Source organism: Aspergillus welwitschiae (genome assembly GCF_003344945.1).
Source record: "Aspergillus welwitschiae strain CBS 139.54b unplaced genomic scaffold BDQ94scaffold_8, whole genome shotgun sequence".
NCBI classification, from domain to species: Eukaryota; Fungi; Ascomycota; class Eurotiomycetes; order Eurotiales; family Aspergillaceae; genus Aspergillus; species Aspergillus welwitschiae.
In genome coordinates this window covers 914,767-932,286 of record NW_020798702.1, presented here as the reverse complement: position 1 = coordinate 932,286, position 17,520 = coordinate 914,767, and the positions used below count along the sequence as shown (strand labels likewise).

Sequence of the window (17,520 nt, the reverse complement as noted above, 5' to 3'; positions counted from 1 at the left end):
ACCGAAATGTACGGAATGTATAAGCCCGAAAGATGAAAAAAAAAAAAAAAAAAAAAAAAAAAAAAAAAAAAAAAAAAAAAAAAAAAAAAAAAAAAAAAAAAAGGAAAAGAAAAGGTGAGGGAGGGCAGATCAACAAAAACTGAAAATTCAAGCACGATACAGATTGACGTCAAATGAAGATCTCTCCCAGCAAAGGGAACATAAGCAGAATGCTTTATTGGAACCGATGATTCCGCAATTGATGTTCCACGAGGTTGTCCTTGCGATTGAACGTCTGATCGCAGGACACACACACATGGGAAGCAGGAAACACATGAATGGTTTTGATGTGTCTGCTTAAGTCCGCCCACCTGTTAAAGGTTGATCTGGTTTTGCAATTTGTCCAGCCGCACCGGAGATGGGTATTCCTGTTTGGATGTCAGCTGCAAGCTTCGCGGACTTTGCTCCAGGGGCAGGAAGGACAGCATACTCTTCCACGGGACTGTTTGCTGGTCTGGTCGATGGGTTCATTAATCCGGGGACAGCGAACCTATTCGACGGAACATTTTCTTGCTGTGTGCCAGCTTGGTAAAGCTGGTCCGGAGGCACGATACCTGGCTGAACCGCGGTAGTCAAGTCCCATCTCCCCACAGGGGTCGGCGTATTGTACCAGTTTCCAGCATCCCATGGGTACTGGCACGGACGTTCAAGGAAGCCCGGAACATTCGGACACCTTAAGTCGATGTGTGTCTGGACCTGATGATGCGGGGGTAGAGCGGCTTGGTTGAACAGGTCGTCTGATTGGGTGATATTAAAGGAGCTAGAATCTGGAGCGCGGAGGTTTCTCTGTGGCTTGCGTCTTCCGTCGTCGCCCGTTGCACCTGCAGTGTGTGGAGTCATGGTATGAGAAGAGTTTAGGTGGGCCGACATCGTGGAAAAAGCATAGAAAAGAAAGTGTATCGCGTTGCAGTATGAGATTTTGTGGAGAAACTGTTCAGAGATGGCATAGGATGTGAATGAAGTAGATATATTGCCCGTGAGCAAAAACGAAGCAATGGTTTGATTTTGATGAGAAGCCATGAGGAAAGATTTATATGACTACTTATTAGATAGGGCTCAAGGAGCCATGCATTCCTTGATTAAACTTCGACCTCACCCGTTGCAGTGCCTCGTACTCGTGGGCCCAAAGAATACCGTTCATCCTATCACAATGCCGTCTGATTATTTCCCAATACTTTGGTGTGGATTTATGACAGAACAGGTTTAGCACATGGTCAATTCGCGGAAGTCTAACCCAATCAGGTGAAGAGTTGACATCGAAAGAGCATGTCAGAGAAAAGCGATCGTCGGGCCGCGGGGTGATCGGTTAGTTACTACCTTGGTGTGAGTTCATGACAAAACCAGATTAGCGCAGAGCTACTTTCATGGCTGAGGATACCAGCCCAACACCATCTTACAGGGGTGTCGGAGAATAGATTCATATTTATAGCATGGTGTCATTGGTCACTCCCAGTTTATGGTAACAAACTAGAGCACTTTGAATCTAGTTATGAACAGTACGAACCTTCACATGTCAAGCCTATCCACGACCAGGTACAGGGTGAGGGGAATAGCAGACTCAATATCAGATGAACAAGCAGGGTAACCTATCCATTTCTTTTATCATCACAAGAAGTATAAGCTAAGCGTAAACATAATAACCCCAGTACTGTGAATCAAAAGGATTCGTTTCCGGCCCTATACACTTCGAGCGTGGAAGATAGGCCTGAATATAAGGGAGACGCTACCGCTGCACCGGCCAGCCTTTGCTTATGTCACACCCTGTCGCCTACCTGACATGCTCTTTTGAGCCGGCAGAATCCCACCGCCTGTCATTTAATGTCTTAAACATCATGTCGCTATAAAGAAGGCGATGGGGTCTCTGCCTGTACTCAAAACAATTCTTACCTCCTAAGGTAGGCGGAGGGCAGGTGAAGAGAGGCCCGTGTGGCGGTAGTGCCTCTCTAATAAAATCGCTAAAATTAAATGAACTGAAGAATCAACACTCTTGAATAGCAGTTCTGTAGGATCAGTTAAATGTACTGGAACCCATTATGTTGCGAAAGAGAATGAGACTGATCAAAAGAGAATCGTGTGGTAATACAGAGACAAACCATATCATTTTATCCTCCGCTGGACACTCAATGAGCCGGCTCATGTTATAGACGGGCTTCACATAGCTTTCCACATTCAGAGGATAAATGCCATTATATCCGTACATGAATTCCGCATGTGCTCGTACGAGCCTTGATGCAGGGGAATGTATGATCTAGATATATACACAGGTCTCCATCTTCATTCTGGGGGGAAAGAAGTCGAGAATTCATATAGCTTATGGTATTGACCCCTACTCCTCCTCTTCCTCCCCCTCATCATTTTCATCTGATCAGCAAAAAGCCCCTTCTGCTTCCTCGTATCATACTGCACCTCCCCTTCATAGATCCAATACGCGGGAGGCTCCTGACCCAGACTTCCCGGTCCACAAGACGGATACTTGAGGATGGCAGGTACACCGACCAGCTCCTGGCCCGTATTAGCCACCAGCCGATTACCACAATGTTCGATGTGGTCAATGGCCGCCGTATAGCTATCCAAAATACCCAGGTTTCCCGATTGAATTGCCCGAGCCATGCGGTGCCACAGGAAGGCACAATGTCTCACATGGTACCAATGATCAACGTAGACGTATTCCCAGTCACCGTTGGGGACGTCAGATTTCGAGCCAGGTTGCCTACCCGATGATCTGTCGTCCAGGTCCAATTCTGACGTTGAGGAACTTGGCAGTCTGCGCGGCTTTGGGGGAAGTCGCAAAACGGAGAGATCAAAGACGGAGTCGACGAGCAAAGATAACACTGAGTTTGGGCCTAGAGGTGGATCTGCTGGTTACGGTGGGTACGGTGGTGGACTTGGTGGGTACTAGTAGATAGTCGGGGACAATATCTTGTGGGTATTCGAATTCAGCTAGAGAACACGATAACCGACAGAAACAACATGAGATTTACAATCTCACTATATTGCCAGTTGTTCCAGGATATTATCCATTCATGGCGTACAGCAATACAACAGTTCGATGTAATGATACTATACTATATGATATATACCTCGTTTGTATCACGAATCATGTATAATGCGTAGGCACGGATTGACATGAATGTGAAAAGAAATCTGTCGGCCAGTGTGGTTTATCAATGTTCAGACATTGTTTGTAACAGCTTGTAAATATTCTGACCTGAAGCTTGTGGGATGTTGTGCCTTTCCTAAGTAGAAATTAACGGAACTATAGAAGAGATTTTATCTACACTAACGACATATATTATCACCAAATTATCTATCATTAGATTCAAGTATCGGGAAGCTGTTTTGTCTTGCTTTATTTTGATTATTCTACAGTTGTGGGTAGATTGATAGTAATACCATTATGAGCCGCATCGGCGTCCTTAACTTCGTTGAAAGGAATCCTGCATCGTTCTAGGATAGATCGCTCGAGTTGTCAACGGCCATCTTAAATCAGACCCCAGGGGCAAGACTAGAGCCGAACCACATTAGACGCAATATTGGGCAGACAACCAGAAGCTTCAATGCGGCCCGGCTTATAGGCGGACATATATATGTAAGCCTTCCTCATACCCTCCCATGAACATTCGAACGATAGTCCCTCATATACTTCGCCCAGATAGATATTATATCGCAACTCAGGAACCCAGGATTTGCCATGGTAGATGAACATCATGTGGCCTAGTGAATGTCGACAAGTTCTACCTAATTTGAGATGCTGTACCAAACATGCGAGGGATCTTAATGGAGGAGCTCGCAAGTCGCCATGCATTTCGTTGTCTTTCCTGGTGACTTTATTTGGGGCAGGTAGAAGCTGTGCCATACCTTGGTTCAGAGCTTTCTCATTCATATGTCCCTGCGAGGCAGACACTGATTCAATGTCAGTTCCTAGTGTTCCAATTCTCGCGGTCGTTTCAACTGCACTGTATGATGACAGTCCCTGCTGGGTCACTGCGGCAATGGTGGAATACTCTTGAATGTCCTCGTTATGGAATCATTGTTGGTTGTTTCAAAGGTACTCAAGCCAACGCAGGCACAAGACAGAAGAATGAGCGACACAAGAAGAGCTTCGATGCATCTTGTTGCTGTTTGTCACCCGTTATATATTCACAGATGATATATGAATTATAAAAGGTGGGGTCAGCAACTTATGTTGTACGAAATTATCCTTCCTGTTAGCTGTGTTCCCGCCACCCGCGATAGTGGGTTAGGAGTCATTGGTAGAGACAATTATCAAAGTGATAAGCGTGATTGAGCCTTCCCAGCAGCCGAAGGTTAATCTAGAGCTATAGCCTGTGCAATCGTAAAATAGTTCGCACATCTTGGAGGATCATCAACCACCCAGTTTCACTGTTACTAGAAAAGAGGGAATCGCGTGATCTCCCCTTTTCAGATAAGGGTTGAGATCTGTTATGTTTCTGGCTCCACATGAAAAGGCACCACCTTTACCGGATTGAACTATTGGACTCATGGGCAGAAGGTCCGGTTTTGGTGACTGATAGCCAGGGGTAATTGAGAATAGAAATAACAAGCCTGTCAACAGGTGTGCAGTCCGAAGTCAATGACCTTTGAGTGGGTAGACGTGGTGTGATATTTACAATGCAGTCAATTGTAGATTTGGCAACATAATTCCAACATTTGCTGTCAGACGAGACTTTCAGGGTAGCAGCTGGACAAGCTGGTTTCCTGGCGAAGAGGCACAGCTTAGCATTTGGAGAATCAAGCTGTTGTGGAGTGTACAAGAATTGTAAGGTTCCTCGCATGTTACGAGTCTGCTAGAGCAAATCAAACGAGGGTCCGGTATTGGTGGGCATCTGTGGTATAGCCGGTGAAGTTGGAGTGAATAGCTAGACCGTATCACGCGGTAGAGGCATTGCGGAGCACGGAGTTCGGGACATACAGGTGATACGATGTGCTGTACTCGGTATGCATGAGGATGACAATATCGAGAAAAGAGCAGAGAATTGCCGAGAAGGCTGACAATGTGAAGTCTGCTGGCAGTCGATACAAAAGGCCAAGGAACTCGTAGTTGAAGCAATGCATGACACTAGGGATATCATCAGATGGGACCAACCACAACCGATACGTACGTCGGTCCTTTCCCATGGTATGGTAGTAGTGATTCCCATCAGTATCGTGGGAAGCAGGATATAATGTTATATATAGAACTTGAGAGAAAATAATATCAGCTCGGCCTTCGTGATAATCCGTAGCAGCGACTAGCCAGCCCACTCATTAGGCGGTGGTGTCGAGATATTCGTACAGGCATCAACAACTAGGCCACGCATCATAGCGGCTGTATCAACTTATATACTTTCATCATGCACTGGTGCTCATGGGCTCTAGGTAGAAGGCAGAACCTAGGGCTCATTCCATCCCCGCTCTCCCTTTATTCTGGCAGGCTTGCTTGTTGAGTTGTTTATCCCGGCAGCTGTGGGCGGGCTTTTATACCCTTTCTGGCCCTCGCAGCGGATCGAGCTCTATCGGAGTTTTCCTCTCTCCTGTAGATTTTCTTCGTTTCACATGCACCTCCGGCCATTCCCTCTGTCCTTTTTACGGGGACTCCCGAGCTTGAATTTAAACCATCCAACTGCAAGGTAGGTAGAGGTTGCTTTTCCTGTCAGCTGCTTACTACCACACACAAGCCCTAGTTACTCCACTATTTTGCGATTTAATTCACATTCAAAATGACATTGATCGGGCCACCCAGAGAAGATTGGCAGCACTAACGTGAACTTGCTTTCTACATGGAAAGTGGAGACGAGCATCTTGGACACCTGAGGCCGTCAATGTATGGTGACCCACATTTGTAATCGGCTCACTTAGTCCGATCGGATAGTTGACTATTCCACCTTTACTGACGTATGCAGGCTACATCTTTGTACGCCCTGTGCGCCGGGAAACGCGAGAATCTCGGAACTATTGCTATCTGTGGTGTCACCCGAAAGTCAGATCCAATGTGGACAGTCTACCACCTGATACCGTACCGGGACGGACAGTAGCCTCGCCGGTGATTGCGTCCGTGACAAGGTTTGGTCAGCAATGAATTGGGCCGCAAAGAGCTCGGATGAGCTTTATGACTCGAGTATATTCAATACACATCGTACTTAGAGAAGTTGCATGGCTGGCGCATCAGTCATTTGGTCTATCTCGAGCTGAGGTTCCCGACAGGGTCCACTTCAGAAGATGTCGTGACCAACTAGGGCACAGGTCAATTTTCGACATCACCCTGCTACCTGGGGCTGTTACCGGGTGTATCAGCCCAAATTGGAGGTAACCCGGCAACTATTTGGCAATGGTGAATAAATCCCACATGGGACATATCGATCACATAATCAAGATAGGTGACAGGCGGGGCAAGTTTTCGGTCCACTTCGCGGAACCCTGCAGATCCCAAATGGCAGGTAGGGCGTCAAGAGCTTTAGGGATATTGTCGAACATTGTTCGTGAATATACGCCTTTCAGATAGTCGCTGAAGAAAGCTCTGTGCTCGGGATCTACGCTATCCGCTGCTGCAATGAAGCATGACCATACGAAGCCATGGGCACCTGGCTCCGTGGGGCTCATCTGACAAAGAAGCTGGCGCAGCTCTTCCAAAACATGCCACGAGCTTTGGCTTGTAGTCGCACGCTGAAGATATATCTGTGCACCCTTTGAGAAGACTTTCCTGACAAGTGACAATGTCCTGTGATGGTGCGAATCAGCGTTAACTCTCGAAGCCATCCAGACACTTGGATCAACCGGATTTCTAAGTCTCTCCGCGCCCAGGTTTTCGTTCAAAAGTGGCTGTCCTAGGAACGCAAACATGTCCGTCTGCTTTGTGAGAAAATCTCTCAGCTCGGTATTTCCGACGGATTTCATGTTTTGGGCCAGGGTGAGGAGAGTCCGTAACAGGTGGCTATACTCGGAGCTTCCGGTGACGGTTTCCCCAACAAGTAGCACGATCAGAGTTGCCCAAGTGGATGAATTAAACACGAGATCGGGCGAACCAAGCTGAGAATCACGTCGTAAGCGAGATATTATTGCCGACCGGCTGGACTCGGTCGCCGCTCGACATGAGGGGTGTCGGGAGCCAAGATGCTGCGCGGCCACAACAGCAACGGCCTGTTGTAGAAGGCTGTCTTCAAAAGCCATGGGCAGGATAATGTCCCGGTAGCCATTCGATATATCAAGAACAACCATGACAGGAGCGACGTGTTTCGCGAAGTAGTCGAATGATTCGCGGGTTCTGTAATCGACTGGTGCGATCCACTGCCCAACAGACGTCTGCATTATTGAGGATGGCCGTGGGTCCTCAGAAGGCATGTTCCTATACATTTCTTGTCCCGAGCTAGGGATAACGTCCTGGTTTGCGACAGATATCGACTGTGCGAGAGCTCTGCCTCCACTGGCCGGACCCCTCTCTGTGGCCAATCCATTCCGGACTACCCGCTCCTTCCGGCTAAGTCCGGGGTTCTGTGTTTTGTTGACTCTATTCCGGTCATCCTTCCACCGAATATAACGAGGGCCATCTGAGCCTTCTTTGTATACCGATCTCGGGTCGACATCGGGTATCGGAATTGTGCAGCCTTTGAGTTTTCCCCGACTCGCTAGGCCGGGGCTGAAGCGAAAGCGACCGGATCCCGAGCATTCGATCCCTTTCTTCTGACACTTGAAGCAGGTAGGTTCCCCTCTGTCACAGACAATCCGGCGTTTCGAGCATTGAAAGCATCCTGAGACGCGAGAAGAAGTTAGCCATGACCTGCTGGTGTGCGACGAAAACCGGGCATACCTCGCGACTGGGAATTACTACCGGAGTCCGTCGCGACCATGGGGACCCGCTCGGCGACCATCAAGGCATAAAAGCCATGCAAGTATGCGCGGATATTAGCTACTGATGGCGCTATCCGATAGTGGGCTGATATGAGGAGTGTTGTGGAAACTCCAAGGACGCTGAAATGAAATCCGCGGATGTCCGATGGCCGCCCGGGGCGGTGCGGGTCTTTCTCTTCCGAGGTTCCCCGCACGTGTTTGCCTCTCAATGCGGTGTCTGCGTTCTTTCTTCACGGCATCTCCGTCGTTACTATACACTGCAGGGACTAAGAAGGATGTCCCTTATCGCAGAGTTAATTAAACAATTCTGCAGTATGTGCCTGTTTAGTGATGGGCTACTGAAATGTCACATACCAGCAACACAGGGCTGCTTTCTTCCGGACGTGCCCCACCACGTGATCTGACAGCTACTCCGATAATCCGCCGATCTGAGCTTGACAGCATCAAGCATGAAACCATCTCCCCCTCTCGGTTGTCTCCGATGCTTGGCCTACCTTGGACCCAGTCATGGGCCTGTCAGGAGTCAGATGTGGGTTTCAAGGTTATAGCACGCTTGTCAACGTCTAACAGAGGGGCGTCTCGGACGAAAAGCAGCTGATACATGTCTCAACGAGGGATGGCTCTATTGCCATTCTTACAATGGCAATTATTGGTCGTTATCAAATGAAGGGGAACTGTGTGTGCCTCAGATTCGTCACAATGGCCTTGTCGGATGACAGTCTCCGTGTGCTGCACTCGTCGACATTTCGCCGGGCGCTAATGCCTTCAGGGTTATCCCCGAGATGGTGCCCGATACAATTATTCAAGGCTTGGTTACTTTATTACAGGGAGGGAAAAGCGCAACAATGATCACACCGAGCGCATGAAGCAATTTCTAGCTACCCCAATACATTCCAATCTATCATCTCTTCAGTCTTCAACCTTCGATCCCTCCCCTGCGGACTCCGACGCGCACCTTGCGTCTTATCTTCTGTGGGCCTGGCTTCGCACCAATCCAGGACCAGCGCTGACGCAACGCTCCCTATCAGCAATATCGGTGCCGGGCCCACACGGCGCTATTGTTCCTAGCCATCGAGTGGGAGGCCATGTCTCGTCACTATCAGGCAGCACTATACCGGTCCGCCTTGTCTTTTCAACCACTTGCATCGCGTCATTGCTAACCGCCACTTCGGAAGCTGCGAGCTATGCTAGTCGACAACAGCGAGATTCTGCAACCCAACGAATGTCTCTCATTCCTGTATGTTTAATTGTAGCTAGATCGGTGGTCTTGTCCGACTACCGGATGTAATTTCCCAACACTATATAATGTCCCGAACGCACCCCTCTTCTGCACGAGGTTTCTCTCCTGTCAGTCAAGCAATCGCTTAGATCTCTTCTCACTCAGCTGCCGCCATGTATATCCCCGTCGGTACCCTTGCCACTGCCTCGCTCCTTGCCGGGGCTGCTCTGGCTGCACCCACTCCCTCCCCGCTCAAGGGAAGAAATATTGTCCGCAGAAGCGGCAGCCACACCGTCTACAAGCCCGCCGCCTTCGCTGCTCCCAGTCACAACAAGGCCTCCTCCAAGTACCTCGAGCTGAGCAAGACCAAGTCCAAGGGAAACGTGAACCCTCGTAGTGCTGCTTACGTCAAGCGCTCCACCAGCAGTGGCAGCTCCAGCTTGATCTCCCTCTTCGAAGGCGAGGAGTTCGCTACCTCAATCACCATCGGTGGTGATTCTTTTGACGTTATCGTCGACACCGGCTCCAGTGACACCTGGGTTGTCAAGACAGGCTTCACATGTATTGACCTCGACACTGGCCGCGAAACCTCCGAGTCCAGCTGCGACTTCGGCTCCACCTGGACTGTCGAGAGCTCTTTCAAGGAAATTGAGGGCGAAGAATTCGCCATCGAATATGGTGATGGTGAATACCTCTACGGAGTGATGGGTAACGAAACCGTCACTCTTGCCAATATCACTGTGGATCAAACCATCGGAGTGGTCACTGAGGCCGCCTGGGAGGGCGACGGAACCACCTCTGGCCTGACTGGTCTTGCGTATCCTGCCCTGTATGTATTCTTCCCCAATTACTGATAGTCAGGCTTCTAACATGTATCAGTACGAGCGCCTACTCCACAACCACCGACGAGCAGATTGTCTACAGCAACATCATTACTACCATGTGGGAGGAGGGCCTGATCGAACCTCTGTTCAGTCTGGCCATTGAGCGCGATGTTTCCGGTGCCGCTGGCTATCTGGCTCTCGGCGGTCTGCCTCCTGTGGACTTCGTAGAAGACTTCACCAACACCTCAATCCTGGTCACCAACATCGAAGGCTACTCCAAGGCCTACGACTTCTACACCATCAACATTGACGCTGTCACTCTGAACGGCAAGAGCTTGGCCAGTGCTGGTGGCGACGACATCCAGTACATCGTACGTTGACTCCAGCACCCCCTTACCTGATGGTTTCTAACAGATGCAGGTCGATTCGGGCACCACCCTGAACTACTACCCAACTTCCATCGCTGAGGAGATCAACGCCGCTTTCTCCCCTGCGGCGACTTACTCCGACGAGGAGGGCGCCTACATTGTAGACTGCGACGCCACCCCTCCCACCCACGGCATCACCATCAGCGGAAAGACCTTCTACATCAACCCCCTCGACATGATCCTCGATGCTGGCACCGACGACGAGGGCAACACCATCTGCATTTCCGGTATCGTTGACGGTGGTAGCGACACCTCCGAAGATCTCTACATTCTGGGCGACACCTTCCAGAAGAATGTCGTCACTGTGTTCGACATTGGCGCCACGGAGCTGAGATTCGCTGCTCGCGAGAACTACACCTCCAACGACACCTACTAGATATAGACTGGATATGTCCCCATTATTCACATGTATAGTTATGTTGAATGTAGTATGAAATTCATGTTCACAATCAATACCCCTTAATGGCTTTAATCAATCACAAACGAGCCTTCACCTCCCTCTTCGTTCCCAACTCCTCCAACACCACCCTAGCAGCTCTCGTCCCCTCCTCAATCGCCCCATCAATAAAGCTCCTCCACCCCAACGCCCAATCTGAATTCGCAAACACCACACCCCCATGCTTCTCCCTCAACCCCTCCAAACACTCACTCACCATCCCAGGCCTAGAAAAGAACCACGCGCCCTTCGCAAACTCATCCTTCACCCAATTGTGAAACACCAACCGCTTCACCCCAAACTTGCCAGGCGCTAACTGCCCAACCGCCTTCAACGTCTCCCGCACGTCCTCATCCGGCTGGATATGATTCGCATCCGTCCCGAAACACACCAGATGCGTGTTTCCCGCGGGAGTCGTCCCATCACCAATAGCATAGCACAGTTTATTGAACGGGTACGCAATGCCCGTCCACGACCGCATATCCTTATTGTCCACTTCGGCATGCACCTTCGTGCACATATTCACATGGCCTGCCTGCATAGCAGAGATCCTCTCCGTCGACAGCGCAGGTGAGAATTGGATCGTGGACAAGACATTGAGGGGAATAGTGCAAACCACCCGCTTCGCAACGAACTCCCTCCCATCCCTCGCCGTCACTTTCACCCCATCTCTCTCATTAACAACACTCCTAACCGGACACCCAAACACATACCCCAACCTCCCCGTCCCGACCGCCTCCTCCCAGAACTTCCTCGCAAATGCAGACTGCCCATCCTTGAACTTATAACTGATCAAGCAGTCCATGCATCCCTGATACGTATATCCGCTCATCGCCCACCAATGCAGGAATTCTCCAAACGAGCTATTCTCCAGCGTTCCGCCAGAGCAAAGCAGAATGAACGCTTCCAGGGAACTCCGTTCATTAAGACTCAACTCATCCCGGATTTGATCAATCCGCTCCGAGTATGACATCTCATCATACTTCCTGAACTCAGGAACGTAGAACATATCATGCGGGAAGGGCAGGACAGTACGGCCGTTGGTGCCATCCACGTTGGTGAACTTGTGCAATGCGGAGCGGAGGAGCTCGTCCTCGGCTTCGTGAGTCATGTAGGTTGATGTGGTGGGGTTTGTTCGTAGCTGGAAGTGGTTCACGCCGCGGGAGAAGTTGAAGGAGGGTGATAGGGCGTTGTGCATCTTGTAGCGCGTGATTTCGCGCCATACGTGCGATTGGTGCCAATGGACCCATGTGCCGCCCATCTGCATTGGGTATTAGTTATGTCGGTTGGAGGGTAGGTTGGTTGAAAAGGGATGTTACCTCGTAAGGATAGCCGTCGATGTTAGAGGACCAGGAGCGGCCGCCTATGCGGTCTCGGGCTTCGAGGAGGAGGGTTTTGAAGCCTGCCGTCATTAGTTTGTTTTCTCTTTGAGCGTACACGAGAGAGGATGTTAACCTGCTACAGTCAAGTCCCTAGTGGCAGTCAACCCGCAGTACCCTCCACCAATGACAATCACGTCCCATGGACCATCGTTGTCCGTGTCTTCGATATTAGTGGGCGGGGAGATGACTCCTAGAGAGGGGACGCCCTGCGTAAGCCCTGTCTTGGGTGTCCACTGGTATCCGTCTCGGGAGGCCATATTGTTGGAGATGGTCCTGTAGTAGTGGAGGGGAAGGGTGTATGAGGTGATTATTTGATGAGCGGTTTACGTCGGGTACATCGTGGGATTATATAGTACGGCGTCGGAATCCATTCCGATGGGTTCTCTCGATATCTGTTTCTTGGTTTGATGAAAACGCAATTCTTCTACGAACCAGGATACACTTCTCATGGACCGAGAGGAATATTTCCCGATTGGGTTAAAAAAGGGAGATTTTGGGTGGGTCTCATGTCGTTGGATGGTACACCGCCTTTAGGATTTTCTTCAACGGCTTCCCCACAGTACCCTCGAGATACTGAGTCCCTGGAAGCCAGATAATTGCTCTCCCAAAGGGAAAAGATTTATTTCTGGTATGTATTCTATGCACAGGATAGCAGTGATAGAAATCCTGTTCATTCCTCTCATCCATAACAATACCATTACAACATAGTATTCTGCCGGCATAATAGCTGCCTTCCCCGCACACACTACACCGCCAGATTGCCGAGTGAGTCGCTTATCTTATCGGCTTATCGGCCCATCACATTCGGCGTCAGCGAGGAAAGAAATTTCCGTTTACGGGTAATAACCAGAGAAAATGGTGACAGGCTGGTGAAAATCGAGGAATTGGGTAGACATTTGTCTGATAGGTTAGTAAACTCATTTGCTACGTAGTGGAAGGACTTCTGTCATGGTATCTTGATTAAATATTTTGGTTTTCAATTTCTTTGGTGCTTGGTTGTCTCAGCTGGGGCAAAATATATATAGTCGGCCGGTGGCTTATGTTATTGAAGGATCATACAGCTTTCTCATCATGATCACTGATTGTGTCCCATAACAGCTCCCCGTATATGACTTTCCCACATTGCTATCAGCATCAACATCATCAGACCAAAGCAAAAGACACTAGCAACTGACCCAGGTTGTTGATGATGCTCCTCTAAATGGTACTGTCGGACACGTGCTATGTGCGCTGGGCCCTCAGCAACCCTCACCTTCCTTGACCATAGCAATTGCATCCTATTAGAGTTTAGCAATACAACGCCAAACATGCCAAGGGAGGTACGAGAAAGATTGTAAATAGCGTCAGATAGCCGCTCACCACGCGATGGTACGAGTTACTGTCTGCATCTTGGATCTGTCCAGTCACTAGTCGAACGATGATATTCGCCCTATTATCCTTCTACATAAAGCCCCAACATGCTGAGGTTCAGCAATGATCATCTTAGACACGCTGCTGAAAACTTCCAATAATGTCAGAATGAACGACTATAGCCGAAAGCGCCAGTCATTTTGGATATCACTTATGACAGCATATTGGTTTCGAGGGCTTCACGGAGACATGAGTAGACCTTGTGGAAATCACTAGAATGAATGGGATTCCTTCGATCTTGCATGCCCTGGAAGGGAGTCACCTCAAACAGCAAGTGGACAGCACGGCCGTAACTCCAAGACACTTCCAAGTTCCTCATCAATGGTTTTCCCTTTGCTAAGTAGCCAGGGCTTTAGTATGTTTAATAAACATATTCCTGACTACGGGCGATGTCATCCTACATAGTCCCACAGATGCCTATATTGTCGTATTGACTTCATCCGATGTTTCAATAAAATCATGTGATCTCATGTACTGCACTGTGCGTGGGAAATGAGACCAAATTGAACATGAAGACCATCCCCATTCTCTCTTCACTACTGCGGAACTTGTACAGGTAGTCAGGAGTATCCTGGCCTGTTCTGCTCCCACGTAATCCGGTCCAACCTGATTCTATGGCTTGCTCTCGGGTTAAAGGTGTTGGGATTTTGAGGGAAGAGTGATTGTTTCGCTATCATTAGAGATAAATAGGAAACATATACAGAGTAAAGCCGAAACGAGTTTCCTATTAGACTGGATTGAAACGGAATAAAGCGAATACATTCCATATACAAGGCCTTATCATCTCTTATATAGAGCCTCGGCTCACAACAGCAGGAAGTCCATTGTGGCAAGCGGCTCAAGTTGTTGACTGCATGATACAGTTGACCCTGGCCGAATGACTAATCAAAGTTATGCTGAAATTCTACCCGCGGACACCCGCCAAGAACCCATGGGCGGCCTCAGAACCACCCCGCGTTTGGGGAGGTCAGACTGTCTTCATGTGCTGGTGAACTTTCTGCCCAATCCATCTTGCTCTCTATCGGGTGTGCATTGTACTGATGTAGGTACGATCATCCCACCAAAATTACAATTAGAATGCTTTCGGCGGTAAGTGACATCATAAAAATCACTGAACCCGAGAGAAAGACGCGCTGGATAGAGTCGGCCCTTCCGGGCGTTTTGAAGGTTGTCTCGATTGTCTCGGGCTCGCTAACCTATTCTAGTGTGATCTGTGTCACTCAAGGAAAGTATGGATTTATTTTTCTATTAGCATTGCGCCTGCTAAAACATATACCAGGTAAGATGTGATAGACAGGCGATATGCGCAAATTGCGTGGACGCGAGAGTTGAGTGCCGGAGAAACCGGCGGCCCAAAGCCCCATCGAAACCAAAGGCTCCATCACGGTAATGCATCGTATTCAAGAAGCATTATAGTCCGTTATTGACTACAATAGCATCCTGTCTCCTGGAGAGCGGGTTTCACACCTGGAAAGATTGACAAATCAGCCTAGGGGGTACTGATAACGCTGTCTATTGTGTTCTCTGATTCTGACCCGTCCGCATAGAAACAGTCATAGTCTGACTGTACCCAATACGATGTACAATGAACCTAATGATACAAACGAATTAGACAAAGAGACTTCCGCAGAGAGGAGGAAGTTGAATGATCATACCACGCGATCGGAAAATACTCCCCAGGGGCATGCCGAATGGGCCACTGCTTCTGAAGATTCTTCTCACCGCGCAAACAGGCCAAGGTTATTCTTCAGAATGAGCTGAGCATCGACAGTGATCTGATACCTGACCGGCGGACAATCCTCAGGTCCGCTTTAGATCTAGTTGAAAAGGTGGCGAACAGGAAGAACTTGGACTTGGGCGGATCTTCATTGCTCAGGATGGCCGAAACCCACTACGAAGGCATTGAGGTTCCAGACGTGCCTCCACCAGAATTGTTGTACATGCTTCTTCGAGGTACTTCCCTTGCCCCATTTTTTATCCATCTCTTCTAATGCTGCGTAGAGCAATCGCCGACATTGAATGTTGGAAAATACGTTCAAGTTCAATGGCCTGACCATGTCACTGGCAAATCGCTGGAAAAAATGGCCACACGACTTTTGAACGGTGATGCCCACGGACAGCTATACCATCAGCTCTGCATCTGTATTTATGTAAAGGCTGTATGTCATGTAGATCAGCTATCAAGGTTGTCAAATAACGCCACCCTCTCAAAACAACTTCTGGGCTCTAAGAAGGTGTATGAGTCCGCTGCCATTCGAGCGCTTAGAGAGATCGACATCTGCACCACACCAAGTTTCACGTTGATTCAATCGCTCATATCTGGTGTGAGTACCGGCAGTTGCCCCTGCGAGATTTACGGATACTTACGCCGGTGGCGCAGGCCAAATTGATGCAACAAACCGGCAGGATGAATCAATGCTGGGTGCTCAACTCGTATGCGGCACGTTTGATTGTCGCCTTGAACTATCATGAAATCGACCATTTGACCCCCGACAATGAGGAGATCTTGAGTGCAGTGTTCTGGTGTTACTATCTTGACAGGACTCTAAGTTCCCTCTTTATACGGCCAATGTCGCTACCGGAGCCGTGTATGCCTCTCGACCAGATGCTTCGGAAGGATGAGGCAATGGCATATGGCACCGTGGTTGAAATTATCTCGGATCTAGCTCAAGTGCAGGGCGAGTTACTAGATATCTCCCTTAATGGGAAGCGCAGGTATGCCACTGAAATATCAGCCAGGTGTGAACACCTCCGATCAAGAATGCATGTGATACATAATAAAATGGAAGCTGTGGGTAATACACTCGCTAAAGGTTATATGTGCCGACTGATAAGAGGATCCTTAGGCCGGTCATTCTATAATCGATACCATTGTCAACGAATGGCACGGGACAGAATTTTGTTACTATGCGATTTTGGTCGATGTTCTTCGGGCACAGCTGAAGCATGACCCAAATGCGGCAGCATATAAAGAGTGTTTATCGGCTGCCAGGACCTCGCTACGAGCGTTTCAGCTTATCCAGAATAATCTTGCAGACGTACCCGGGATCGAGGGTTCGTATCCGTCGTTCTTGACATGGTTCGTCGCTCGTGGCTGAGGGGAGATTCCCTGAAGAAACATGACTAACACCCATATAGGACCGTTTTCTTATACCCACTCAGTCCATTCTTTGTTCTCTTCTGTAATGTGGTCCGTACCACCGACTCCGGTGACTATCTTTTGTTGCAGGAAGTCACTCAAGGGCTATCGCAATATACCGGCAACACTCATGTGATGAACATGTTAGATCTGTTAATGGCCCTTCAGAAACTTTGCGAGCCATTGTTCCAGACCGCACTGTCTCAGAATGAGCAGGCTCCGCCTGTGTCAGCGACCCATCCCGCCGTGGACAGTCTTCCATATCAGGTTCTAGCCCCAGACACGGTGGATGGTGTCGGAGGTGTACAACCCATAGGGTTCTCAACTCTGGGTGCTGCTGATTCCCAAATATTGGCAACCGAAAGCCCACTTGGCTTATCTACCGATGAATTGATGTGGCAGCTGTTCAATAGCCAACTCCCACTGGGATGGTACGATATGGACATGTCGTCCTTCAACGGGCAGTAATGGGGTGTTCACTTTTCTAGTACCTATAAAATTGAAAATGCATAGTCGCTTTAACGCCTAGCAGCTTTGGCAAAAAAGGTTGTGGCTGGACTACTGTCCGGTCGTCTACTGTTTAGATGTTACGAGTACTGTGCAGGCTTTGTATCTCGTGGTAGTTATATTCTCAAGTGAGCCGTCTGGTAGAGGCAATAGCCTAATGAAGGCACAAAGATGATACCAAAAACTAGGGTTGTGTATTTTTGTTGGTCATCACGGGTGATAGAGCATTGTATCTGATAAGTCAATCAATCCGACTATCTCATTCCGTAAGACACAATAATGCAAATTCGA

The 17,520-nt window shown here is 48.9% G+C and overlaps 6 protein-coding genes across 6 annotated transcripts in view; 4 read left to right on the top strand and 2 right to left on the bottom strand.

Annotated features, from left to right (window-relative positions):
* The window catches only part of BDQ94DRAFT_158147 (uncharacterized protein), a gene marked incomplete at both ends in the record, with an annotated part of 5,888 nt that extends 2,950 nt beyond the window's left edge, over positions 1-2,938 (top strand). The window contains 12 exons of the mRNA XM_026768890.1: positions 180-253; positions 342-417; positions 450-567; positions 653-749; positions 797-867; positions 1,093-1,174; positions 1,421-1,440; positions 1,537-1,620; positions 1,702-1,802; positions 2,350-2,495; positions 2,563-2,727; positions 2,792-2,938. Of these exons, the coding sequence (XP_026629017.1) occupies positions 180-253; positions 342-417; positions 450-567; positions 653-749; positions 797-867; positions 1,093-1,174; positions 1,421-1,440; positions 1,537-1,620; positions 1,702-1,802; positions 2,350-2,495; positions 2,563-2,727; positions 2,792-2,938 (1,181 nt within the window). The remainder of the gene's footprint in view (positions 1-179; positions 254-341; positions 418-449; positions 568-652; positions 750-796; positions 868-1,092; positions 1,175-1,420; positions 1,441-1,536; positions 1,621-1,701; positions 1,803-2,349; positions 2,496-2,562; positions 2,728-2,791) is intronic.
* A 606-nt stretch (positions 2,939-3,544) lies between these two features.
* Positions 3,545-7,904, bottom strand: BDQ94DRAFT_158169 (uncharacterized protein; the record flags this gene model as incomplete). Its single annotated transcript, XM_026768895.1, has 13 exons — positions 3,545-3,591; positions 3,719-3,773; positions 3,866-4,023; positions 4,430-4,479; positions 4,522-4,638; positions 4,723-4,844; positions 5,014-5,063; positions 5,163-5,291; positions 5,524-5,662; positions 5,803-5,929; positions 6,309-6,357; positions 6,456-7,709; positions 7,814-7,904. 13 exons carry the CDS (start codon positions 7,902-7,904, stop codon positions 3,545-3,547), a joined length of 2,388 nt encoding a protein of 795 aa, XP_026629016.1.
* A 250-nt stretch (positions 7,905-8,154) lies between these two features.
* BDQ94DRAFT_139503 (uncharacterized protein) lies at positions 8,155-8,580 on the top strand. The gene has a single exon (XM_026765436.1). It carries the CDS (start codon positions 8,228-8,230, stop codon positions 8,480-8,482), a length of 255 nt encoding a protein of 84 aa, XP_026629015.1. The 5' UTR covers positions 8,155-8,227; the 3' UTR covers positions 8,483-8,580.
* A 646-nt stretch (positions 8,581-9,226) lies between these two features.
* On the top strand, positions 9,227-10,828 carry BDQ94DRAFT_139502 (acid protease). The gene is made up of 3 exons (XM_026765435.1): positions 9,227-9,932; positions 9,983-10,298; positions 10,348-10,828. The coding sequence occupies exons 1-3, from the start codon at positions 9,277-9,279 to the stop codon at positions 10,729-10,731; spliced, it is 1,356 nt and encodes a 451-aa protein (XP_026629014.1). The 5' UTR covers positions 9,227-9,276; the 3' UTR covers positions 10,732-10,828.
* Positions 10,829-10,831: 3 nt separating this feature from the next.
* On the bottom strand, positions 10,832-12,609 carry BDQ94DRAFT_186017 (amine oxidase; the record flags this gene model as incomplete). The annotated part of the gene is made up of 3 exons (XM_026775033.1): positions 12,247-12,609; positions 12,111-12,193; positions 10,832-12,052 (listed from the first exon to the last, which is right to left on the bottom strand). Exons 1-3 carry the CDS (start codon positions 12,428-12,430, stop codon positions 10,832-10,834), a joined length of 1,488 nt encoding a protein of 495 aa, XP_026629013.1. The 5' UTR covers positions 12,431-12,609.
* Positions 12,610-13,538: 929 nt separating this feature from the next.
* Positions 13,539-17,190, top strand: BDQ94DRAFT_158143 (fungal specific transcription factor domain-containing protein; the record flags this gene model as incomplete). Its single annotated transcript, XM_026768889.1, has 9 exons — positions 13,539-13,541; positions 14,863-14,969; positions 15,020-15,079; positions 15,131-15,223; positions 15,295-15,536; positions 15,585-15,907; positions 15,964-16,374; positions 16,430-16,662; positions 16,722-17,190. The coding sequence occupies 9 exons, from the start codon at positions 13,539-13,541 to the stop codon at positions 17,188-17,190; spliced, it is 1,941 nt and encodes a 646-aa protein (XP_026629012.1).
* Positions 17,191-17,520: the final 330 nt, after the last annotated feature.